We start from the raw sequence: 24,669 nt of genomic DNA, 5'->3' as shown, positions 1-24,669 counted from the left end.
ACATTCGTGAAATTTTCCGATCCTTTCGAAAAAAATATTTTGAAAAATTTTTAATCAAGACTTACATTTTAAAAGGGCCAAATATTGAATATTACGCCCATTAAAAAATAATGTCAAACTTGTTTTTGCATGAAACTTCGATTTTTTCCAAAAATCACTATTTTTTCAAAAAATCATAACTCGGCGGCAGATTTTTTGACCAGGATTCTCTATGGCTCAAAAGTTGCGGATTTTTGTCCCCTAAAACATATCAAAAAAAATCGAAAATCAAAAAATATGTATTTTGGGAAATTGAGTTTTAGTGAAAAAAAAGTTGATAAAAAAATCTGCAAATTTTTTTTTCCGTGTACCTATTTTTTTCTCAAAAGTCCTTAACAATACCTACAACTTTGCCGAAGACACCAAATTGATCAGAAAAATTCACTCAAAAGTTACAGCTGTTTGAATATTTACATACCATTTTTGTATGGACAGCAGCCAAAATTGTATGGAGACTTGTATGGGTGAACCAATGACGCAAAATAGCTTATTTGGTCATAGGGAAGGCCCCCACAAAGTTTGAGTCAAATAAAAAAAATACAAAAAATGGTCGAAATCGGCCGATTTCGTAGAGAGTTGCTCACATGTAAAAAATAAAATCAAATTAAATTATAAAGAGAAAAAGTGCCAAAAACATGTTTTAAAATCCTTAAGAAACCTTTTTTCAATTCACACAACAGATATTCTTGCGAAGACGTCAAAATTGCTCCCAAACTGTTTTTTTTTTAGGAATATCAACATTTTCTCCTAATTTTGCGATCTGTTCCACTGACAAATGCAAAAAAAACATAAATTTTGAAAAATATTATATAAAGCCAAAACAAAATGTCAATCGCAGCAAATAAACATTGCAACAACAAAAAAAACTTTCCCATACCGGGAATCGAACCCGGGCCTTCTGGGTGAAAGCCAGATATCCTAGCCACTAGACCATATGGGATGTGAGGAAAGAGGTCCCAAAAGCCTTATTTCAGTTGATGGCCTTGATTTCATATAAGAATTATCATTTAGAACTAGTTAATTAAATAACTTTCAGTAGTTATAATACAGTCATAGGAAGGCTCTTAATAAAACCATCCGTTTTAAATTCTTACTTGATAATTTTGGAATTTAATGTGATGATTAAACATTAAAAAGAATAACCTCAGAATTTAGATGTGTTTTGTTTTTAATTTATTGAACAAAACTAGACTTCAGGGGAGAAATAAATTACATAACAATAATTTCACTAGCGAAGAAGGGGGGAGGGCTGGTAACACACACTGACACACGTACAATCACACGCGCCCATGCTTAGCTGTGATGGTGCGCCTCGGATTCCCTCCAATTTCGTTTGATCATCTCGATAATTTGCACATAGAATGCCGACTTGGAGAAGTAGTAACAACTGCACACGATGATGAATATCCAGGCCACGTACAGCCAGTAATCGGTTCGCTTTTCGACCTTGTTCAAAAGTGGCCCTTTGAAGTCGTCCGAGATGTAGTGCGGCATTGTGATGGTCATTTTGTGGTTCACCAGTCGGGGTTCCACGCCGGAGTGTTTGGTAACGAATTTGACTAAAGATTCGAGCGTTATTTCCGTGTCGTTGAACTTGACCAGCGGTCTTCCCTGGTGGAAGAACATGATCGTGGGCAGTCCCACGATTCCGAACTCCGTGTTCAGCGAGTGAAAGTTGAACGCATCGATGGCCGCCACCTTCAGGTCGGGAAAGTGCCGCGCCAGTGCGTTGTAGTGCGGTGCCATCATGGCACTATGGATGCAGGTTTTGGTATAAAACAACATTACGACGCAACTCCCGGCCTGGGTTCGCTTCGTTGAGTTGCCATGCGGTGCCAGCACGCTTATGACCTCCTTCAGCGAAGTTATTATATGCAGCGTCCCGTTTCCTTTGGCCGGAATACATTTAACCTTGAGCGGACCTCGCTTCCCATCCGAGACCTTGACCTCATCCGGTTCGGCCTGTTCCTCGTAGATCGTGCAGTGCTTCTTGTCCTGGTAGGTTATAAAATCTACAAACGAATTTGGGCTCTGCCCAACCGATGCGACGGTTTGCTGGACCTCCTCGCTCTTGGTACTGGACCCACCACCGAAGGGCTTATAGTCCAGGAAGTCTCCATTCAGAATGTACGCGTAAAACTCCAGTCCACTGAAGCGAAACGCATTACAGCTTTGAGCAACTAAAATGAAGCACTTTTTGTTGAAACATCATGGTTTGGTAAATTGAAAGCAATTTTATACTTACTGGTAATAACACTGATTGAAATTAGCAAGAATTTCATCACGAGTCGTAAAAATCCTTGTATTTCCTTAAATTTTACCTAATTGTTTTTATTATGCTTTGAGCTCCGTTGACAGGACGGTACTGTTTACCTCTCTGACATAACAAGTTGCTACAAGGTTTGTAGCATCGAAGTAGGTAGCTGTGATACATTTTGTAAATGTTGCACGCTGCGTAGAAACACGATGAACAAGAAAATACGCCCTACCCTATGATACATTATGTATCTACACTCAAAATAATGTTGCATGAAAATATATGTGGTTATTTTCCATATGGATGTTCATGCCAAATCTACGTGAACCTCTAGTGGCTAGGCTGTATGCATTTTCAAATATACCAAAATATAAATTCACGCAAGCTCTGCCTGATTGGAATGCAAATATCATATGATTTTCTAATGACTTTTACAGTGGGGGTGGGGCATTTTCGTCTTATTTTTTTTTGTTATTGATGATTAATTTTGAATGAAATAATTGAGTAGTTCTTTTAAATTTTTATTTTCGCTGTTTTTATTATACTTATACACAATCACTTTAGCACGACAATCTCAATAACACAACAACACTCTACACAATACACTCGTTTTACATGTCTGGAAATTCAGGACGCACCCATGGTTCCGGCGTATCGTTTGCTGCTCGCGGGGTGTCTTAACCTGTTGTCGTACAGGACCAACGCCTTCGTCGCCTACTCCTCAGCATCGTTGGCTCCCTGGTAACCTTGGTGACCTGGACCTTTTTGGCTTCGCCCGCATCCTGCTCCAGGTTACGGTTGGCCGGCTCCGATGGTTGCGCGCTGGAACTACTGGTTCAGTGGCCTAGAAAAATGGCACATAAAATTAATCAAATTTTTTGACAAAATGATGAAACAAATACTTACTATTTTACGCAAATATTTTACTCCGAAAAAAATACCGCAAGCAGAGTTCCAAATTTTACGAGAAAAAACCGAAACGATGTTCATTTGATGAGAATCAGCAGCAAACTGACCGGCTGGAGACTTGCCCTCCCAGCTAGAAATTTTCAGACAGGAATTTCATGCACCATCCCAACCATACCAACTTACACTAACAATTTCACCACAATGTTGCATGAAAAGGTGTATGGATTTTTTACATACCAGTTTCCATGCGGGTGTTGCATGATTATCATGCAAACCAACAAGCAGCTGACTGCAAGCCACGCCTCCAAATTTTCAGGCATGAATTTCACGTGACATTTAGTTGTATGAGTGTATGCTGCGTGAAAATCAAGAAGATTTGACATGAATGCATGGCGATTGTTGCATGACTCATGCAAAACATTGTTTTGGGACAAAAATTGGCTGCCACAGGAATTTTCATGCAACTATGTGGTGAAAGGTTTTTTGAGTGTACACTCGACCAATACTCGACTGATTAAAATGTATCTGGGATTTTTTTTAAATGCTTGTAAAAGGAATAGCATAACTTTTAATAAAAGTGAAAATAATCAGAAATGTTCACAAAAAGTTGCTCTACTCGTTGGTGTACTTGGTTTTAGTGATTTTCAAGGAACATTCCAGATTATCCAGCATCATTCTAACACTACCGCTTTTTAGGCTTAAAATGGGTATATTTTTCCTATATGAGCAATTCTCTACGAAATAGGTATTTTTTCTTTAATTTTACTTGTTTCAAAGATTTACAAAAATTAGGATTTGTATCGAATACTTGGAAACACTGCCAAATGAATCTAGACCAACTTGCGCCATAGCTCAAAAGATGCCATTTTTTGTTATCTAAACATATCCAAAAATGAGATTTATCAAAATTTGTTATTTTGTGCAATTTTTATTTGTGTAAAAAGTCCATTTAAAAAAAAGGGTATTTTTTTAGAGCATAGCTATTTTTTTCTGGGAAGACCGAAGAAATACCTACAACTTACAACAATAAATCGTTGAGAAAATCCGTTCTCATGATACAGATTTTATATATTTGAAACGACTTTTTATATAAATTGTTGCCAAAATTGTATGCTTTTTAACAAAATGATTCTTTGAGAGTTTTAAGAATTTTGTATGTTTTAAAAATGTAACAATCATATCAGGAGCAACATTTGAAAGAGGCAGTACGACATTGCTTTTACGGGCCGTAAGAGCATTTCAAATGTTTTTATCATCTATTAAGTCTAACAATAAGAAATAAGCCGTTTTAAAAACATCAAATGATTTAATAATTGAAAGTGAGCGCCTTTAAAAAAATTCTTTCTGTAGTCCTCTACTGTTCCCACCCAAGACTCAAACCAATTTCAAAACACGCATCACGCGTTTGCGCACAACCCACAACCACGTGCTCTCTGTTCTGTAACATCCAAGAGTTGTGCCTGTTGGTTGTTGTCGATTCCGCACTGTTTCTCTCTTAGAACCTGTCCTCTGGTTCCAACTTCAGCCTGCGCCCTAACTGTACTACACAAAACAGAAGACAGTTTTTGCGTAGCAGTCAGCCGCAGTTCGCTGGAAAGAGGGGTGTTTTACGTTATTTACTCGTTATTTGGCTGCGCCGAAAATAAGGGTGAGGTTTCGTACATAAAACATTATGTTACGTTTTTTGGTTGGGGTGAGGGAACTCTCTTATCAAGAGCTTTTCTTTCTTGGGAGCAGTATACGGTGGACGGAGTAGGGTGCGACTTTTGAACAAGTTTGTTGTAGTACTGTAAAATGGGTGGAATTTGTAAATTCGTTCTAACTTTAAACTAATTGTATTTACTTTATTTTTCAAAATGGTGGAAATTGACTTGAGTAAGTATTATTACAGGCTATTGTTCAGTACCAAAGATGTCTAGTTTGATTTGAATAGTCTGCATTTAGGAGTTAAACCCAACGTTATCAAAAAGAATAAATTCACTTCCTCTAACGGTCCTCCCCGAGCCTAAAAAAGCAAAACAAACAATATATTTCCCACCCTCACCCTCTGTGGGCAGATTTTACGCTGTAATGCCAAACAACATTAGGAGGGAGAACCAGGCCTGGCAACGCGTGGTGTCGAGGGCCCCTCTCCCACTCGCGCTGATTGATGCCTACCGTCAGGGGCAGCGGCAGTGGCGCGGACGACGAATTTCATTCATGGTTTTGCGCGTTCCGAGGATTAGTCCGGGGAATGTGTGGGCAGAGTGGAAAAGAGCCTCGCCAGGTTCGCGTTTTGATGTATGGTATGTGTGAGGGCATACATACGGCAGTCATCGTCGCGGCCGCCACCACCACCAACAACTTCCCTTTCCAACAGAGCCCCTTGATGAATGTTAGTATCATTTTTGTGGTGTGGCGCAGGCGGGGTGAGGACCTTCGCGGTCGTAGGTGGTACATTGCGCGGAGCACACTCATTCACTCACACAGGATGTGCGATTCCTGGGTTTTCTTTGTGAGTGGTGACTGCTCAATTTTTTAATATGTAATGTTAAACAAAAACTTTGACTTTCAGGCCTGATGGTTCATATATGACTCAAAACTCAAAATTTCCAAAACTAGCCTATAATTTTCGTATGATCATAAGAATCATTTTCCCATCATTACCAAAAAAATATTTTCAGAAAAATTAGGCCTGAAAGGGTAAATAAATCAATTATTAATTTATGAAGACTTCTAGTGGTACTTTTTGTCAATTAGGCATTATTTTTATTCCATAAAAAAAGCAATTACAATTTTTATTTAAAGTGTAAGTCATCCGGAAAAAAACGAATTTCAAGCTCAATTTACAGAATCATAATTTACTTTATATATGACTCTTGTTGGCAGTTGCAAATATTTTTTTAAGATTATGCCTCTCGATTCTGCCCCAGGTTTTAATATTTGACTAAAAAAGTTTTTTAAAATGCATTTTTCACCAGTCCGGTTGTTTTCCAATAATAAACTTTCAAAATATCAATGGTCTGACGATTTTTTTCCAAATACAATTAAAAGTTCAATTTTTAATATTTAACATCTAAACTCCCAAGCTCGAGAAAAAGGAGAAATTCCGTTATTTTCTCAAGCTTGGAAGTGAAACGAAACTTTTGTAAAATTTTCCGTTAATTTCAATAACAAAAATCGATAATTGAAAAGCTAGTCCATTCAAAGGCGAAACGGCCTTTCATCACCAAAACTAACAATACTGAAAAGTACTTTTCAGTATCAATGTCAGTGCTGAAAAGTTTAACTTTAAATTACTTGTATTGAACAGTCATGCCTAAAAGTAAAATTTAATTTTTGGAACCGGTTACCTAAATTACAATTTCAGAACTGTAGTTTTAAAAATGCTATTTTGCCATTTGTTTAAGCCACTGCAAGTTTCATTTGAGGTTTTTGTCCCTCACCCCTCGTTAAAAATCTGGGGACAAAAAAATTACTAAAATTGAAATTCCCACAGATTTTTTTTAAATCGATTGTATCGATTCAGAATACGTTGTATAACGCAAATTCATGCATTTTTTTAATCAAATAAAACACTTTTCATAATTTTCAAATTTTGAATTCTGGAACCACAGATCGGTAAAAGACGAAAAGGTCAGAAAATCATTTTTTTTTCCATGATTCATTAGTATTTTGTTAATTTTGAAAGTAGCCTATATGTGTAACGTATTAGGAATTTTGCGATACTATTAGCCTTAAATTTTGAATTTAGTTTCCTAATTTTTTGTCCCCCTCCTCCATGACTTCGACCAGATACAAGGGACAAAAACTTCAAATAAAATTTGTACTAACTAACTAACTTGTAAATAATTAAACTTCGCTTGTTTCAGTGAAAATTATGAGATTATTTGCTTCCTGATTTTTCAAAATGGTTTTAAATAATAAAAGTGTCTTAAATTTGTTGTAGTTATTAAATACATTTCATAAAAAAACGTAAACACTAAAAATTAGATTAATCACCACGTCATGATTTAGCTACTGAATACCGTTGTAAATATTGAATCCAAACAACGGAAAATAACACGGGAATACTAAAATTGTGTAATACTTACGCAAATAATTTGCTCTTGATTGACCAGTAAGGCCGTTGCAAATATTTTTTGTTCCTCGACGATGACCAAAGTCAAGGAGGGGCATAACAATAAAAAAAATATAAAAATGTGCACTCCTAACCCTGCTATCAACGATTTTTTTTCAGTGCTGCCTGTTTTGTAGATTTCACTCGGTTTGTTCCAGAGGTATCAAGGAACCCCGATTTGGATGAAACTGTCAGAATTTGTTTGTCTATACATTAGATGAACTCATGCCAAATATGAGCCCTCTACGACAAAAGGAAGTGTTGTAAAACGGGCTTTGATGTTTGAGGTCCAAAAACCACAAAATCTTAAATTGCGTAAAACTGCATCAATTCCAACGCTCTCAGTTGCATTCGAAAGGTCTTTTGAAGCGCTTCAAAATGTGCCATAAACATCCAGTATTGGTTTGACTTTTTCTCATAACTTTTGGAAATTTGGAACTCTTTTTGGAACAGCCTCCAACACCCATACTCCTAAAGGGCAAAAGTTTGGGAATTTAGTGGACGGAATAAACTTTGTTGGCCAGTGGCAGTTATTCTCATAGTTTTAGGATTTTTCTATAACAAACATTTTACAACGTTAACTTTTGCAACGAAGCGGGACTTTTTGGTCTCAATTTTGACATATTCGGAATCCTCGGGAAATTCCACGTAAGTTTGAGTTGTAAATTTGATTGGAAAAAAATCCATTTAGAATGAATTAAAATATTTTTTAACAATTTGTCGGTTTAGGGGTAAAACAAGTACAGTCGACTCTCTGGTTGTCAATATCCAAGGGACCGTCGAGGAAGAGAAGCATCAGTTTACAGAACAATGCAAAATGAAGACTCCCCAGCTATGGGAGAGAATCATGGCAACGTCCAGCAAACAAAAAGAAACAAATGTCAAACACCCTTCAAAGCTTCGTTTTTCAAAGAAAAATGTCTACACAGAAAAAAAATCATGGTAATATTACATCTGGAGAGGGGTACATCTTTTATGTCAGAAAAAAGGTGTAATTTTACCTCTGGAAATGTGTAATTTCACCACTTTTTTGGTTCAATGTCACTTTTTCAGTCTAAAATGAGGTAAAATTACATCATAAAAGAGGTAATATTCAACCTTCCAAAATTACAGCTTCCAAATTTACATTATTTTTTACTGTGTATGTAAGCCATGAGAAAGTGAAATTATTGACAATCGGAAGAGATTTTTAAAACAAAAAGAATCAAAGGGACCGTCGAGGAAGAGATCCTTCAAGCAAGAGAAAATATCGAGGAATAAAGACAATCGAAGTATGCAGTTTGAAGGGACTGAAGAATACATCGGTACATTGAGCAATATTGATATCGAGAAGATCGACAGCCAGAGAGTCGACTGTATTCGCCTACTTTATACAGCAAACAGGGTAAACTGATTTCTACCTTTTATCAAAAATGTTATTTAATTAATTATTTAATTATTTTCTAATTTCTGATAATCCTTTAGACTATTTTCAAGGGTTCACACAAATTCCGATTCCGTTTTACGAAAAAAATGTGTTGTTCCGAGCACTTTTAAAGTACTGAAGAACAAACATATTCGTTTTTTGAGAATTGATTTTGAATTTATTGGTCATAAGTTAAATCCATGTTAACACGAGAGATTTGTAGGTATTTGAAAATGTCTCATTTTTAGGGAAAACATTTATGGTATCACGCTAACGAAATTCTAAAATTGTCCAATTTTTTGTTTTTTTTTTTCGTGTAATTTTACATGCTGAATCTGTCTTCAGAAGTAAACCAAGGTGCCAAAATAGTGGTATTTGGAAATATTTTGTATTTTTCTGAGTTTTTTTTATTACACAGATTTTGTCTGAAATCTTTAAAAGTGATGCTTTTCAAAGCAGAATATGTTATTTTTTCAGAACAAATGATGGATATTTAGATGAAAATGTTTCGAAATGTAAATCAGGTATGATCAACCTGAGCTCAAAACGGGTAGCCACCCTGTCCTCGATCCATGCACCGCATCCCGAAGGCTCCAAGCCACGCGCGGGCCCGTCCAAGTGTGGCCATGTAGTGGTAGTTGTTGCCACATCGTCCCGTTTCAGTACACGATCACAAGTCGTAAAAAATATAAAATATATACATTTTAGCTGTACTTTAATCGATAATAATAAAGTCCAGCTTGTGTTCTTATTTTTTATTTGCTCACTCCATCCTCCTCTCCCGTAGGAGCACATTTAATTGTCTCTCCCTTGCACTCCTACTCCTGACTCCTGGCAGCGAATCCCTGCGATGCCCACACTCACACAACATTCGACGACGCCGACGTCGGTGCTCCAGGAGTGAGGCGCGCGCGTGGACGCACAACCCTCCTCATTCCGAGTGGTGACGACGTCCTGGCAGGATGAGGCCGCCGGTCCCCGTCTAGAACGAGTGTGTGTACACAGCTTGTGAACTTTAGTGCGCTGCAATATCTTCAGGAATACTCCTCGTCCGCTGCCAGCTTTTGTGGATTACCAGAAAAAAAAAGTGGTCCAGGATCAGCAGAAAGGCAGATAAAAAAAGTTCGGTAAGTGTCCTCTCCCCACCCCCACGGTAAAGGGTTCGAACCCGGGTTCTTGAACTGGGGTTCAGGGGTAAAGGGATTTTGTTTTGAATTTTCCGCGCGCGCCCTTCCGGGAAAACCTTGGGTGGGCAGAAAAAGTGAAAGTGAATCTGCTCCGCCGCCTCCGCACTGACTCCATCCACCATTTTCTCTTTCCACGTCCTCGAACACGACACGACCGTGGTGCGGTGGTGGCTTTGTTCTGAACGGCGACGACGACCCTCCGACCACCATCTTCTTCGTCCTGCTAATGGAAGTTTTGGGTTGAGTGTTTTTCGGGGTGGGCTCGGGGGTTTTACTACGTCGTAACTGACTGACTGAGGGGCAAAGTGGGAAAATTGCGTGGCTGGTGGTTTTCGTCAAGCGACCCTTCCCTCCCTCTACTACGGGGTTTGGGGGAACCCTTCCCCCTCACCCGGAAAAGCGGTCGATAGGGGGAGGTGATGTGGGAAGCGGGTCGATAGAGGGTGGGTACGGCGTAGTAGTTAGAGTTTTTGGAAGATTTGCTGCTGCGAAAAAATGTGACTGGATTTGTGTGGGAGGGTGGGGATGTTGTTTTTTTCGGAGACAAAATTGAATTAAATAGTTTTATATATTGTAGCGTAGTTAAAATTACCGTTAGGTTGAGTGAAGTTGACGTTTAGTTTTGAAAATTTAAATCGCGTGTAGTATTGTTTTGTTAGCTGGGCTTTTATACTCATCAACATGATATATTAATTAGGCCAAACAAAATGGCTAAGAAATACTTTAATGCATCATTTCAAACATTTCTCTTTTCTTCTTTTAGTTGTTAATTGTCGGTAGCATAATCAATTGAATTCAATTGCAAAAAAAATCGTGGTCTTTTACGAAACAAAATATTTTGGTAATTTTAAAGACTTACTTTCCAAAAGTTCGTAATATTGAATTTTAGTCCTTATGCAATGTTAGTCTTGGTTCCAACATTTTCAAAGTATTTTTTTCGTAGACATTAGAAATTTGGTGGAGAGTGGGAAGACTTGATCCCCGGGGACACTTGATCCCAAGCCTGTATCTCGTCAGCATGTGGGTAAAACAATTAGCTTTGTTCTAGAAAGTTGTGCGAAATTAACTAAAACTCATTGTAGAAAACAAAGAAAAAAAATGTTTAGATTGAGTTACACACATTTTTCTAAAACGAGCTGCAAAAAACTTCCAAGAGATCTTTTTTTCTTTGTTTTGATATGTATAGAAAACACTCAAAAATTATTCAAAAAAATATTTTTTATATATGAATTGTTTGATAAACTTATTAACTCCAAAACCCTTACGCATTTGATGTTAAATTTATCGTCATACTATTTTCACAATCAATTGTTTAAAAAAGTGCGTTTAGGGAGACTTGATCCCTGCATTTTAACAGTCACTAGAATCAGCCTCAAGATTAATTAATTGGGCTGGGTTTTCATAAATAGTTTCCTTTAGTATAGTTGTACATAACTTACTTCAGTTTGAACCTTTTTTCAAAAGTTTTGTAAACAAAAATTTCCAGCTTTTGTAAACATGCTTAATTTTGGTCTAAAAATAATATTTTAAGTTTTAAAATATTTTACATACTAAACTTGTTATATTTTGAACACAAACGTACAAGTTTTATGTGAAAATGCATCCCGGGTTACAGATTTTCGAATTTCTACATTTTTTTTTGAATGGACAGCTGTCAAATTGTATGAGACCGATTCTCAGCACTTTTTAATCATGCAGTAATTTTTTCAAGTTGAACTTTGGATGAATCTGAAAATTTTCCACACCAAAGTTTCTATTCTTAACATATCTGTGAGCAGAAGTTGTAAAATGTATGAATGTTGGAAATTTTATATTTTTGCCTACATTTAAAAAAATGCCCCAATTAATGGATGGATTGCAGATATTTAATCATTCTAAACGGGTTTTTATAGTAAAATGAATCTTTTATAAGCCCCATTATTGACCACGACAGAATCGGTGACTTGTACGGACAAACCAATAATGCAGAATAACTGCTTTGGTCATAGAGAAATGTCAAAATTATTAAATAAACAAAATGTTAATTTTTTGCTTTTCAAAAATACCCAAAAACCAAAAACTAATAATTTTGTTTGTTGGAGATTTAAAAAAAAATTTATGTATTTTATCACTTTTCATAAGAAAAACTCAATTTTGACATTGATACCTCTTTCGACTTTTTTTATATCAAGCAAAACAATTTAAAAAGACATTGGATCCGTACAAGCTACAACTTAAAAAAATGTTTTGAGAATGCTAGAAAAAAAAATCCAACAAAATCCAAAAAATATTGTACTGTAAAATTGCTTATTTGAAGATTTATAAAAGTATTTTCATATTTGTTATAGCAGTGTCCATATTCGTCCACTCCTGAAACTAATATTTTCAAACGCTACTACTTAGTCCATTCCATTTTTTGGAAACTATCGAGCAGATTATAAATTTAAAAAAATAAACCTTTGTAAATTTTCTCACAACCTTGAAAAAAATATTTTCAAAAGTTCAAAATTACGACTATCATTATTAAAAAGCTTATTATTTTTATAATTGCACAGAATTTTATCAGCTGTTTGTAATTTTATTTTTCAACTAGACGATAATTTGAAAAATATCAAAAATATCATGATAGTAACAACATGTAGATGACCTTATCAAATTTTCACTTCAGCACTTTTTGATTGACAATCAAATTTAACATTCAAAAATGATTGTTGGAAATATTTTCTCATGTTTCTTTTTAATTTAAAAAAAAAAAACAGATGTTGGCCGAAATAAAAACGTTCATCATGCTCTAACGTTAAAATTTCTCGATTTTGACTTGTTTTTAGCTACAGTCCTAACGAATGTGCGACATAAGGTCGAATGCCAAAAGGTCGAAGGACAAAAGGTCGAAAGACAAAAGGTCGAATGTGAAAAAATAAAACAAATAATTATAAACTTCTAAAATATTCTTGAAAAAAATATTATCTTTTTTAGATAAACAGAATAACTTCCAAACCATTTTTTGAGAAGTTTTCCATTCCCAAAAAAATATTAGTTTTTGTAATAATATTGTGAGTTATCCCATGCTTTTAAACATGAACAGGCGACCCCATACATAGTTTTTTACTCCAAAACAATCTATTCTATTGTAGTCCAATTTGAGTGGTTGATTGCCTTTTCCATTTTCAATTTCAATATTTCATCACCGCCATTCTGGCCACTATTTTGGATTTAAAATTTCAAAATCACTAAACAGCATTAAGATAACGAAAAAATGATTTTTTTTCTGTGATTCGATTATTCCAAGTAAATTTATTTTTCCGAAAACTTTGGATAATCAATCCTTGCGAACTTTTTTCACTCGCGAAGAAAGAGGAGACGGAACACGCAAAAGAGAATCACTCCCGAACTTCTCGAAGAAAATCAATCAGTTGAAGATTTTTTTGTGAATTTCTTTATAAACCGCCATCTTTCTTCTTTTTTTAGTTTGTTTTGTTTACACATATCGCCCATCTGCAAAAACTGACAGGTCATTTTCGACGTGTGACGTTACACCTGTAAGTGTAGTAGTGGAATAGATGTTCCGCCGAATAATCAAGATGATGTTTTTTTCGATTTCTTTTACCGATCTTTCGTGCGCGAGAGCGGAGTGTCATTCCGATTTTTTCTCTTGATGAGCATCAATAGATTTTTTTTGATGATGATTCTTGAATCGCTGCTTCCGTAATAGAGTTATCCACGTGCGCATGTATTGCGTGTTTGTACACGAAGGGTTTTTAGGTTAAAATTTGTACCCGCCAGCAAAAACAAATGGTAAGCTAGTGTGCGTGAGATCGGGCTTAGATAGCTCTATTTTACAATTTCTGCTTGTTTTAAGTTGGGAGCATTGTTTTTTTTTCTAATTAAAAATTTTAACTTGTCTGGAATTTTTAGGACTAATTTAAAAAAAAAAAGTTCGTCAACATTATGTTTCACTCATTCCACTGCATTGCTCATCCAAAATTTACATGTCAGCAAAGGTCAACCAAATTGATCCGCAAACACTGTCACAACCTTGTACCTGTGATAAACAATTTCCCAGGCTTCCTCAGCCTCCCGGGACCGCCGAAAAACTAAGAGCGAGCGTGGGCGGAACATGGGAAAAGGGGATTTCTGGGTACCTGCCCATTTCCTTTCAATCTCCCCCTCTCCCTTCCCTACGCGTTTCCTCACTCCAACCCCACCCCAACTCCTACACAATTTTTACTATATTCAACCTTTTCCCTCACCCCACCAATTCCCACCCCTTCCGGGGATCTCCGCTTAAGGAAAGAAGAGTGGGTGTCTGGGCTTCGAAGAAGAAAAAAAAAAGGAAAAACGAGCGAACCGAACTCGGAAAAACTCTTGAATGAAGTATATATTTAGATCCCTTTTTTTCTGGGGGTCGGGCCGAGGACGGGATCGAAGAAGAACATTTTTGGGCGCAGGCAGGAAGGCATTTTACGATAAGCCTTCCCGGAAGAAACACCCGTTTGTTGCTCGCTGGTCACGATGAAGGCGTTTGGAAAAAGTTGGTGCTGGGCAAACTAAAGTAGGTGTGTTCTATAATGGATTTCTTCGTTTTCTTTTTTTTTGCAGCATCCAAGATGAACTTTTCACCGTTCGGGACTCACTTCCCGGGGACCATCCCGGGGATTCATCAGTTTGCCAGCGCGGGTGGACTGGTCACAAGTGTCCCGTCGTCGACGAACCACGACTCGAACAATCGATATCACACCATCCAGTCGAACGTGAATTCGCACTTCAACCAGGGCCACAAGTACAACGGCCACACGAACGTGACCAGCGCTCCGGCCACGACGACCAGCGGCCAGTACTCGATTCCGTACAGCCAGCACTCGTCGTCGGATCCGAACGACCACAAGCAGCGCAACATGTACCCGGGACAAACGACGGCCGTGAGCACCACCTCGTCAGGGCCCGTCCAGTCCTCTCAGGAACTCAGCCAGGACATCACGGCCCTGCTCCAGCAAGCGGACAGCAAACGTGTCCTGCAGAACCCGAGCAGCTGGCAAACCCTAGCCCCCGGGGCATCCGTGGCGGATTACCTGTCCCACCTGCCAGGAACGGCACTGCCACTCTCGCTGCACCACTTCCTCAAGTACTCGGCCGAGAATATCAAGAAGGAAACGCAGAATCCGTCTGCGCTGGATATGGGACAGAATGGTAACGGACAGCAGCAGCATGGCAATGGGATGATTATCCCGGCGACGCAAACCATTGCGAACATTTTGGGTCAACCTGGCGGACAAGGGCAAGGGCAGCAGCAGCATGGACAGCAAGGTTAGTTGGAAATTTCTTGACAAAAAGTGTTAAAAATTGAATGCTTTGGGTTTTGCTTAAGTCAAGAAACAAAAAAATGATCCACGGCGTTGCAAACATGTTTCACAGTTTATGTCGCCCTCCCCTTCAAAATTAGTTCTGGCAGGTTTTAGCTCATTTCAAAAAAAATGAATATTAAAAAACTTGAAAACATTGATTTTTTGAAAAACAATGATTGCAAAACTTCGGTACAATTGTGTAATGCTTTTTTATGTACTTTTTTATAATTTAATAATAATTAAAAACCCTTCATCTCGGTAAAAAAAGAGATATTTTTTTTCGAAAAACTGCAAAATTTCAATGAAAATGAAAACAATTTAGAATTTATTTTCCTTTCTTTGATAATCGTTTTAGCACATTTGAACCAGTTTAAGGCTCTGAAATGCATCATTCCCGGTCGGCCATTTGGTGGCCATGTTTGTTTTTGAAAAACAATCAAATCTTGATCCAGAAAGCTTCAATCAATGAAAGGTTTTCTACACGTTGTTTTTAGAAGCATTTTCCGTATCATGATTCATTTTTCATTTCAATTTACTATTTCTGGGCCCTAAATCCAGATCCACAATTCGACGTCGTCGTGCTATCATGTCGCACCCGCCATTTTGACGTTCCGAGAAAAACGCGTTTTAATGTTTGACCTTGAATAAACAAAAACGAAAGCATGCAATGTAAACAATAACAAACACGTTTTGTTTAACTGACCATTCTGTACATTGTCTCGAAGTTTGGTTGAAGTTGGTTGCTGGCAGTGCGTGGTCGAATGGTTACGCTGTCCGCTTTGTAAGCGGATGATTCTGGGTTCGATTCCCATCTGCTCCAACCTTCCATCGGATGAGGAAGTAAAATGTCGGTCCCGGCCTTGGTTGTTAGGCCGTTAAGTCATTCCAGGTGTAGGAGTCGTCTCCATGCCATAAGTACAAACAACACACCAAACCAAGCCTACTCCGGTGGAATCGCTGGCGGCGGTTGGACTCGCAATCCAAAGGTCGTCAGTTCAAACACTGGGGTGGAAGGTTCCTTGGAGTAAATAGAGGTTTGGGTTCTCTCCCCATTCAAGCCTTCGGACTCCTAGGTTCGAGCAGAAACTTGCAATAGAGACCACAAAAGACCCGGGGGTCGTTAATGTGGATGGTTTGATTTTTTTTTTGATTTTTGGTTGCTGGAGTCCCGAGTTATAATTACAAATATTTACGGTAGTCTAGCTTTTACGTGCGTCAAACGCATCCTGACCTGAAATCCCTTTGGCCAGTTGTCGCACTTACATCAATTTTCAGGGAGTGACAAGATAGCACGACAAGATTGAAACTACTTTCATATGAAAAGTGACAAAAATTTTCGGAGCTTTTTTGGTTTTCATTAAATATCTTAGGATTGAAATCGAATTTTGGGGATCTGTGAAGGTCAAAAGATGTGGCATTGTGAGCTGCACAAAATGGCGTTCTTAACTCAATCTGGCCCAAAATGCACGTACGACAAGTTAGCACGACGGCGACGAATTGAAAAAAATTACACCATCTATACTGCCCATGATCGCATAAATGTCCCATATGCATTTTCATCGTTTTTGAGTTAATTATGCAGTTTGGTTCAAAATCGTGTGCTCTTTCAGAAAAGCCTATAACATCCAGTACTTTGTTTTAGAAATCAGGAGAAAATCCAGTTTTTTCGCGAAAACTTAACACGTAACCTTATGTGTGGGACAAACTTCAAATGCGTTTTTCTCAGCTTGCTGTTTTTGCATATGGGACATTTATGCGAACATGGGCAGTATAGACCTTAATATTTTAAATTTTGGCGAAATTTCAATGATAACATAAAATTTTGTCTTAGTTTCGAATATATTTTTTTCATGAAGTTCAAAAAAATAAATGCTGTTGTTAATTTTTCATTCTAAAAAAATGAAACTTTTGTCTGATTTTCCACATTGAAAATTGAATCAATAGTGCATATATATATTTTTTTAATTTATGTACTTTGACTCACGACGAAGTTAAGGACTAAATTTATTGAAAAATACAAATTTTCAAAAACACTGTTATTCGGCAATTTGCATTTTATTAGGGTGGCCACTTGAATCCAATTTCTGAACTGTTACAGAACCTCAAATAATAAATGTTTTTTATTCAAAGAATGATTGCAAATAATCAAAAACTGTTAATAATTGGGTCAACATCACCTCGGTACAAGATTTGAAATATTTTTTTTAAACATCTGATTTTTGATACTGTTGCTAAAAAAAGAAAGTTGAAAAAGGGTGCGGGACATTTCGCCGAATTAAAAAAAACGGTTTGAGAATACTCTGTCAGTTTTTGCATTCTTTCAAACATGAATCGTTCTTTGTTTTAGCATTTGGTAATTTTGGTGTTTTTATATTTTTGTTTACCTTTAATTTTAATCTTTTTTTTAATTCGGCGAAATGTCCATTCGGCGAAACGTACCAATTTATTTATTATTTTAAGAAAAAATATTAAATAGGCTGAAAACATGATTTTATTAATTCTTCAGCGTTTCAAGAGATTTAAAATTATCGAAGAACTTGTGTTAACGTTCTACACAAATCAAGAAGTTTTAAATTTGTTATGAAGTTTTGAAATTAATGTAGAGTTATAGAAGTGTATCTTAATTAAAAAAAAAGTTTTTTCCATTGGAAAAAAAATCATTAAAATATGAATTTGTATTTCGATAATCTTAGCCTGAATAAAACAAAAATGTTAGACTTATAAAAATTATCTAGATGTGTGGTAAATTTATGTTATCATAATCATCCAATATTTATTATGATTTATAAATACCCTTTTCATTCTACATTTGTAAAAAAAAGTGAAAGGGACAATAAAATTTGAATTGAGCGCTTAATACAAATTATAATCTGTACAAAATATTTAAAAATTCTTCAAGAATTTGAAAAAAAAAGAAATTTCACACACAAACAATCACAATTTCCGATTTTTTTCTGGCGTTCCCGATTTCCCGTCTTAGGGGAGTTACAAAATTGGTAGATTTGGTTAAAAGTGGTTTCTTTTTAAATAATGTCTCGGGTTATGTACAAAAATAAATAAATTAAATAGTTTCTTTATTTTTAGTTTAAATAAAATGTGAATCAGCTCAGATTATTGCTTTCAGCGTTTTTTTTTTCTGCATAAATGTTTTAAAATTTGTAAGTTAAACTGCTATTCAAAAAAAAAAAAACTAATTTATCACTGATTTTATAAAATCATGTTTTCATATTTTTTAAGGTATTTTGGATATTTATAAGAAATAATTATGAAGATTTTAGTTTTTCTGAAGTCATTACTTATTTCATTTTGAGTTTTCCATTCTTTTCCGATCTGTGTTCTTATCTTTATTTTTTATAGACTAAAAAGTGTATCACTTCTTGATGATGTAAAATGGATGAAAATAAACATTGCCCATTTTTTCGATTTTGTTTTAATTTTTCCCGTATTTAGGAGGTTATTTCGAGCAACTTTTGTTCTACGAAAAACTTTACTTCGCTTGTTTTATGTTTCTTTAAACATTTCGTCAGCTGTGTGCTATCTTGTGACATAGACCATTTTGGTCGAAAATGAGTTAATGATGACGTTTTGCTATACTTAACAAACACTACAAGATGCTTTAACCCGATTTTGGAAACTCGCTTCCGTTTCCCGGATATCGCAATACACACTTGTGACATAGACCAATTTATCATCAAAATGATTGTGCACACTTGTGACACGTCATACATGTTGTTGGAAAATGTGGAATTTTTTTCTTGTTTTCCACAAATTTATGTTGATACACACTTTCTAAAGGCAATGCAATCTTTTGTTTTTGAAAATAAACTGATTAAGTCGGTTAAACTATTGATTTGAACCTATCTTAGTTTGTATGGGAATTCTGTGCACACTTGTGACACGTAGTACAATTTTACTTTCGAAACACACTTTTGACACGTGCTTTTAAGATTTTTGTTTACATAATTTACTGTATCTTTTAACTTGTGTAACCAAATTAGTTGAAACTTGGAGCGTTTGTTAAGCGATAGTATACGAACCGATTGCTTCAAAAAGTTTGGCTCTACCATTCATAGTTTTGAAAATTTTTATCGTCAAACTATAAAAAACGAATTTCTCGAATAGTACTAAATGGTCGTTGTCACAAGATAGCACACAACAGACGATTTGTAGTTTTTTTTTAATTTCCATTTATCTATGTTTTAAATAGTATTTGGTTTATTTTATCTCCTCCTATCATAACCTTTTTTTCAGCTTTTCACGTTTTTACAGCCACTTTTTAATTTTTTGCTTGTTTTTCACATTTTCTGCTATAGAATGATACCAAGTCTGGGATACTACAAAAATTAGTGCCTTTTATTTTTTTTTTTAAAACATATAGGAAATATAAGTGAAAAACACAGCCAAAGTTGACCCCAGAAAAAAATATATTTGAAAATATTGAAAGTCACATAAAACAAGTCAAACATACATTCCAGACTAGATTTTCCAAAGTTCATCGATTATACAACTTTTTTCAATGATTTTCATTCTGAAACATTTGGTTTTGCACCCTAAATACAATTTGTCTCAATAAAATAAAAAGACTTCAATTCTACTTTTCAATTCTAGGACCCACCTCCAGCTCCGGTCCCGTGAACGGCAACGCCGCCAACGGAGCCCCCGGCGACAAGAAGAAAAAGAAAAAGAAGAAAAAGCCCCCAAAGGAGCGCAAGCCCCGACCGAAACCGGGCGAGATCCAGGTACGAACCGCTCTGGACGGCAGCCCGCTGTTCCTGTGTCCCGAGTGCCAGATGGCCTACCCGGAGCGGGAACTGCTTGAGCAACATCTAATTGGGCACAACCTGGAGCGTCGGTTTATTTGCGACATTTGCAACGCCGCGCTCAAACGGAAGGACCACCTGACGCGCCACAAGCAGAGCCACAACCCGGAACGGCCGTTCGTCTGTACGATTTGCATGAAGGTTGTATTTTTGGTTTTAGTCTTTAATTTGAATAATTTTGGCAATTTTACACATTTTAGGCCTTTAAGCGCAAGGAACAGTTGACGCTCCACATCGTGATCCATTCCGGAGAAAAGAGACATATCTGCCAGGAGTGTGGAAAAGGTAAGAAACCTAACCTCAAAACCTGAATCTTTACCCAAATCCTAAACCAAACCCTCATTGCAGGCTTCTACCGCAAGGACCACCTCCGGAAGCACACCCGGTCGCACATTGCCCGCCGACTGAAGGCCGAAATACAGGCCCAGCAGGGTGGAACCGAGGGCGGATCCACAACCGGATCATCCCGCGGCAACAGTCAATCCCAACAGCAGCAGCAGCAACAACCCCAACCAGGTCCACCTCCCCAACTGCAGCTGCCACCGCAGAGCACAAATCAGCAACTTCAGCCGCCGCAGTACCATCCGATTCCGCCGGCGTCGCAGATGATGTCCTGAATGACTCGGAGCAACGGTTGAAATTAGTAACATTTTGTGCGTGCGATTGTGTCGTGACTTTTGGTAGAGAAGGTCTTTCCCCCCGCATTCTTCACTCAATTAAAAAAAAAGAATAATTAGTGTAATGTCAAATTTTAGCATCAATTAGGCTTAGTATTATTGTGCAATTCAAGTTTCGTTTTGTTTCGCAAACGTTGCGATTTGTTCTTAATTTTATTCAATTGATTTGTTCTAGTCAAAATTTTCACAAGTCATTCGCATTTTATGCGAGTTCGGGAGCGCGCAAAGGTTTCTTCTTAGCGAAAGAAATAAGCATATTACACGAGAAACTTTAGTTATTTACTGCAATAGTTGAGGTTTTTTGTTCTACCAACATAGATGGTTTGTTTAAGTTATCACGAATCAAGATCTCACACATTATACGAAGTAAGAAAAACTCATGAAAAACACATTAAAATGTAATTGCACCTAGTCGATAAGATGTAACCCCGGAAATGAATTATATGCGCAACAATAAATATTTTGATACGACTGATGGATTTTCATCTTTCTAAGATCACAACAAAATTCTTTAAAAACATCTTTTATTTTTAACAATTATTTTTAAGACAATGCTAAACAATGCTGTATGACCCACAGATTAAAAGAGAAACACTTAAAAATGGTTTCAATTAAATTGTATTTTTACCAAAGACTCCAATTTGCGTCACAGAAGTTTCCATGCAAATTTGACAGCTGTACATAAAAAAATCATAATATTCAGCTGTTCTATTTGAAAAGAGTACAAATCAAAACAAATGTGCTCGAATCAGGCTCAAATTGTGACTGGGGGTTCCCTGGGCCAAATAAATAGACCCCTATTTTTTTGTTTGACTATTTGGAGGACTTACGCCATGGTGGGTAGTCCAAAAATTATCGTCGATTTACGCAATACCCATATTTTTCAAAAAATCATTATTCTGCTTCGTTTCAACCGATTTAAGCTCTCTTGAACACAAAAGTTCGTTGGAATTTTAAGGAAAAATAGTATGGAGTTTGAAAAATCTAGCCTTGCGAAAAAAGAGTCGTATGAAAACTTAAAATTAGGTTTTGATGGTGACCAAAGAACCTATTTCGAAATAGTAGTTTATGCAACAAGTTGCAAAAAGAAAATTTCAACACGAGTCATACATTTATCAAGTTTTGCAACTAGTTGCTTACAACGTTTTTTGCAAGCCCGAAAAACGCATTTTGAATGAATTTGTATGCAAAACATTCATGTGTTTAGTAAACTCAGCGTTCAAATAAAAAAAAAATACTGAAAAATTGTACTTTTCGATACCAGTGCTGAAAATTTAATTATTGTATTTTATTGATTAAATAACAACACTATATTTTACACTAAACACATCCAGGGGTGGCCACTCAAGTCGGGAAATCGGGAAAGTCGGGAAAAAGTCGGGAATTCGCCAAAATCTGCCACAAATCGGGAAAAAGTCGGGAATTTATGATTTTATGTCAAAAAGTCGGGAAAAGTCGGGAATTCTGAGCATACTTGTTTGAAAATTATGTTTTAACTCTTGAATAATTTTGTAATATTTTGTACAATTTTCAAATTGAATTCACTCATTTCTGCTTTAGTAACTTACTTTAAATTTAAGGCTCTTTTCACTATTTCAATATATTTGAATTTGAAAAAGCTGTTTAAGACATTCAAAATCTTAAAGAATATTGGAGTCTTTGACACAGATTTTCATAATATTTCTTATGAATCAAATGATCGATTAAAAACAAGATGTAAAGTTAATGAAAAACTTATATTAAAATAGAGCCTAATCGCCAGCTTAGAATTATGATTCTATTTAATTTTGTCACATAATTGAATATTTGAAAACAGATTCCAACTTGAGTTTGGCAATGGGTTTTTTTTTGGTAAATATTTTTAAACTGTTTAACTAAATTTAATAAGTAATTTCAAATATGTTTTTTTCCAAATGTTGCCCTTGAACTTTTTTTTGTGAGTATGGGTAAATTAGTTACCACAGATAAAGCATGATTTTCAATTTTCGGAAAACTCAAATATCGAATAAAATCCAAAATTGAAAAACTTTTTTACGTTTTGAAAACATAAAGAAAATATTGAAATTGCAAAAAAATTATCAAAGAAATTTTGAGTTATTGCAAAATTGTCTCTTCAAATATTTTGCTTAAAATAAGTGGAAAAACATAAAATCATATCAAACTGTATTTTCATTGAAAAAAAAAAAAACAATTAAATACTGACCACTAGATAAATTAACATTGATTAAAAAATTCAATATCAAAAATTACAAAATTAATAAGGGAACTTGGCAAAAACATTTTTTTGTGAATTCCTTTAATTTTTTTTTCTAAATCCTTTGAATGCATAATAACAGCAATTATGTTTTAATCATTCTTTGATTTAAAATGATGATGAAGTTTAAAGATATTTTAAGTTCAGTTATCTTTAACTTTTTGTCATTTCCAGTTGAAACGAAGTATCAAAAACTATACGTTTGCCAATTTAAAAAATAACATGGAAGTTATAAGTATTGTTGAACTTTCGATTATTTTTTCAAAGACTAATTGTTTGTGTTTCTACTCTGAATCATAATAATGAAATTCCATCTTTAAGTTTTTTTTTAATTTGTTGTTTAGTTTCTGTTTTTACAAAAAATGCCTATCTTGATTTTTTTTAAATTCATTGAGGTTTTTTTGATGGTGGTTAATATTGGTTTTTTTATAGAATTTTTTTTGTTTGATATCATTCTTTCGATAAGAAATGCCTATTATTTGAGCATTCTGGAAAAGTCTGGAAAAAAGTCGGGAAAAAGTCGGGAATTTGAAAATGGAATTTGAGTGGTCACCCTGGATCATCCTACAAAACACATAAAAAAATGTAAACTGGAGAGTTTGGTACGGTATGTCCACGCAATCCTCTCTGCGATAAACACAATGTAGTAGGGCTGGACGCTTTAATTTTTGCAATACGTTTTCGGGGGTTCTCGAGTGTACTGCAATTATTAATAATGACAAGATAATTGCTTGGGGTGTAATTTAATCACTAGACTTCCCAGCATGCTGATCAGCAGCATTATCTATTCATATCCGTATTTCTCCTATTCTAACGGCGATAATATCATACCTCATTTTTTTAATCTTTTTAAAATTGGCTTAATCCAATCATATTATGATCAACATTGAATATTTTCACTAAAAACATGAACTAAGAACTCAAAAAAAAATCTCAGAATACCGTATATTTTAAAAATACTCTAGTTTCATAATTCGCAATATGGGTATGAAACGAAGTAAAGTTTTGTATGTTCATACACTTTAGAATTTGTTTTTGTAAAATACAGTGGACTCCTGTACTAAAATTCTCTTGAAAAACCGTTTTTTTTTCGAAAATACTATAATTTATATAATTAGCAATATGGGTGTCAAACCGAGCAAAATTGTGCATGTATTTTCACTCAAAAAACTAGATTTTTTTTGTAAAACACTCATATTTTTACAAAACAAAAATAATTTTTCTTTGAAATTTAAGTATTTTTGAAAAAAACGGATTATGGTGAAAATTTTAGCATTTAATGACTCTAATTAACTGAACATTCCTACAAAATTTCCTTTGTTTGATACCCATATTGCGAGTTATAAAAATTTGAGTATTTGCGAAAAACATTTGGTATTTTGCCTAAAAAATATTAGTGTTTATACATTGAAACTTACCTCATTATAAAAAAATAAAATTCTGAGTAAAAGCATTGAAAATTTGACATGATTTTGTTGTATTAAGTCAATTTTAGAAATAGACTCTAGACTTAATTATCCGAAGCCTCAATTATCCGAAGGTTTATGTGAGATTTCGGATAATCAAATCATGAACAAAAAAAAATGTTTTTTCGTTTTTTTTATTTTCTCAAATTTGAAATCAATTTTGAATTTTTATGGCCATTTAAATAAAAAAAAATCATTTCATCGTCAATTTGGCCGCCACCTTGGATTTTAAAAT

The 24,669-nt window shown here is 35.5% G+C and overlaps 2 protein-coding genes and 1 non-coding gene across 5 annotated transcripts; 1 reads left to right on the top strand and 2 right to left on the bottom strand.

Annotated features, from left to right (window-relative positions):
• Positions 1-907: 907 nt before the first annotated feature.
• Trnae-uuc lies at positions 908-979 on the bottom strand. The gene has a single exon. It is a non-coding gene; the product is annotated as a tRNA-Glu (tRNA).
• Positions 980-1,189: 210 nt separating this feature from the next.
• LOC6049830 (thioredoxin domain-containing protein 15) lies at positions 1,190-2,423 on the bottom strand. The gene is made up of 2 exons (XM_001866496.2): positions 2,285-2,423; positions 1,190-2,219 (listed from the first exon to the last, which is right to left on the bottom strand). Exons 1-2 carry the CDS (start codon positions 2,319-2,321, stop codon positions 1,333-1,335), a joined length of 924 nt encoding a protein of 307 aa, XP_001866531.2. The 5' UTR covers positions 2,322-2,423; the 3' UTR covers positions 1,190-1,332.
• Positions 2,424-4,763: 2,340 nt separating this feature from the next.
• LOC6049829 (zinc finger and BTB domain-containing protein 49) lies at positions 4,764-21,205 on the top strand. 3 transcript variants are annotated; one of them, XM_038257715.1, is made up of 6 exons: positions 4,764-4,853; positions 9,497-9,836; positions 14,475-15,179; positions 19,826-20,178; positions 20,238-20,322; positions 20,386-21,205. In XM_038257715.1, exons 3-6 carry the CDS (start codon positions 14,483-14,485, stop codon positions 20,652-20,654), a joined length of 1,404 nt encoding a protein of 467 aa, XP_038113643.1. In that variant the 5' UTR covers positions 4,764-4,853; positions 9,497-9,836; positions 14,475-14,482; the 3' UTR covers positions 20,655-21,205. The 3 variants fall into 3 exon arrangements, with proteins under 3 accessions (XP_038113643.1, XP_038113644.1, XP_038113642.1); XM_038257716.1 differs by lacking the exon at positions 4,764-4,853 and having other exon boundaries at positions 9,481-9,836; XM_038257714.1 differs by lacking the exons at positions 4,764-4,853; positions 9,497-9,836 and adding an exon at positions 14,263-14,406.
• The last annotated feature ends 3,464 nt before the right edge of the window (positions 21,206-24,669 follow it).

This window comes from Culex quinquefasciatus, chromosome 2 (assembly GCF_015732765.1).
Source record: "Culex quinquefasciatus strain JHB chromosome 2, VPISU_Cqui_1.0_pri_paternal, whole genome shotgun sequence".
Lineage (NCBI taxonomy): Eukaryota > Metazoa > Arthropoda > Insecta > Diptera > Culicidae > Culex > Culex quinquefasciatus.
This window is presented reverse-complemented; position numbering and strand designations above follow the sequence as displayed.

Bases quoted from the DNA above. Each gene is read 5' to 3' on its own strand.
- LOC6049829 (XM_038257714.1), top strand. The intron at 15,180-19,825 runs GTTAGTTGGAAA...TTTCAATTCTAG, and splicing joins GCAGCAGCATGGACAGCAAG to GACCCACCTCCAGCTCCGGT. The intron at 20,323-20,385 runs GTAAGAAACCTA...CCCTCATTGCAG, and splicing joins CTGCCAGGAGTGTGGAAAAG to GCTTCTACCGCAAGGACCAC.
- LOC6049830 (XM_001866496.2), bottom strand. From the start codon at position 2,321: ATGAAATTCTTGCTAATTTCAATCAGTGTTATTACCA. The intron at 2,220-2,284 runs GTAAGTATAAAA...GCTTCATTTTAG, and splicing joins TTCAATCAGTGTTATTACCA to TTGCTCAAAGCTGTAATGCG.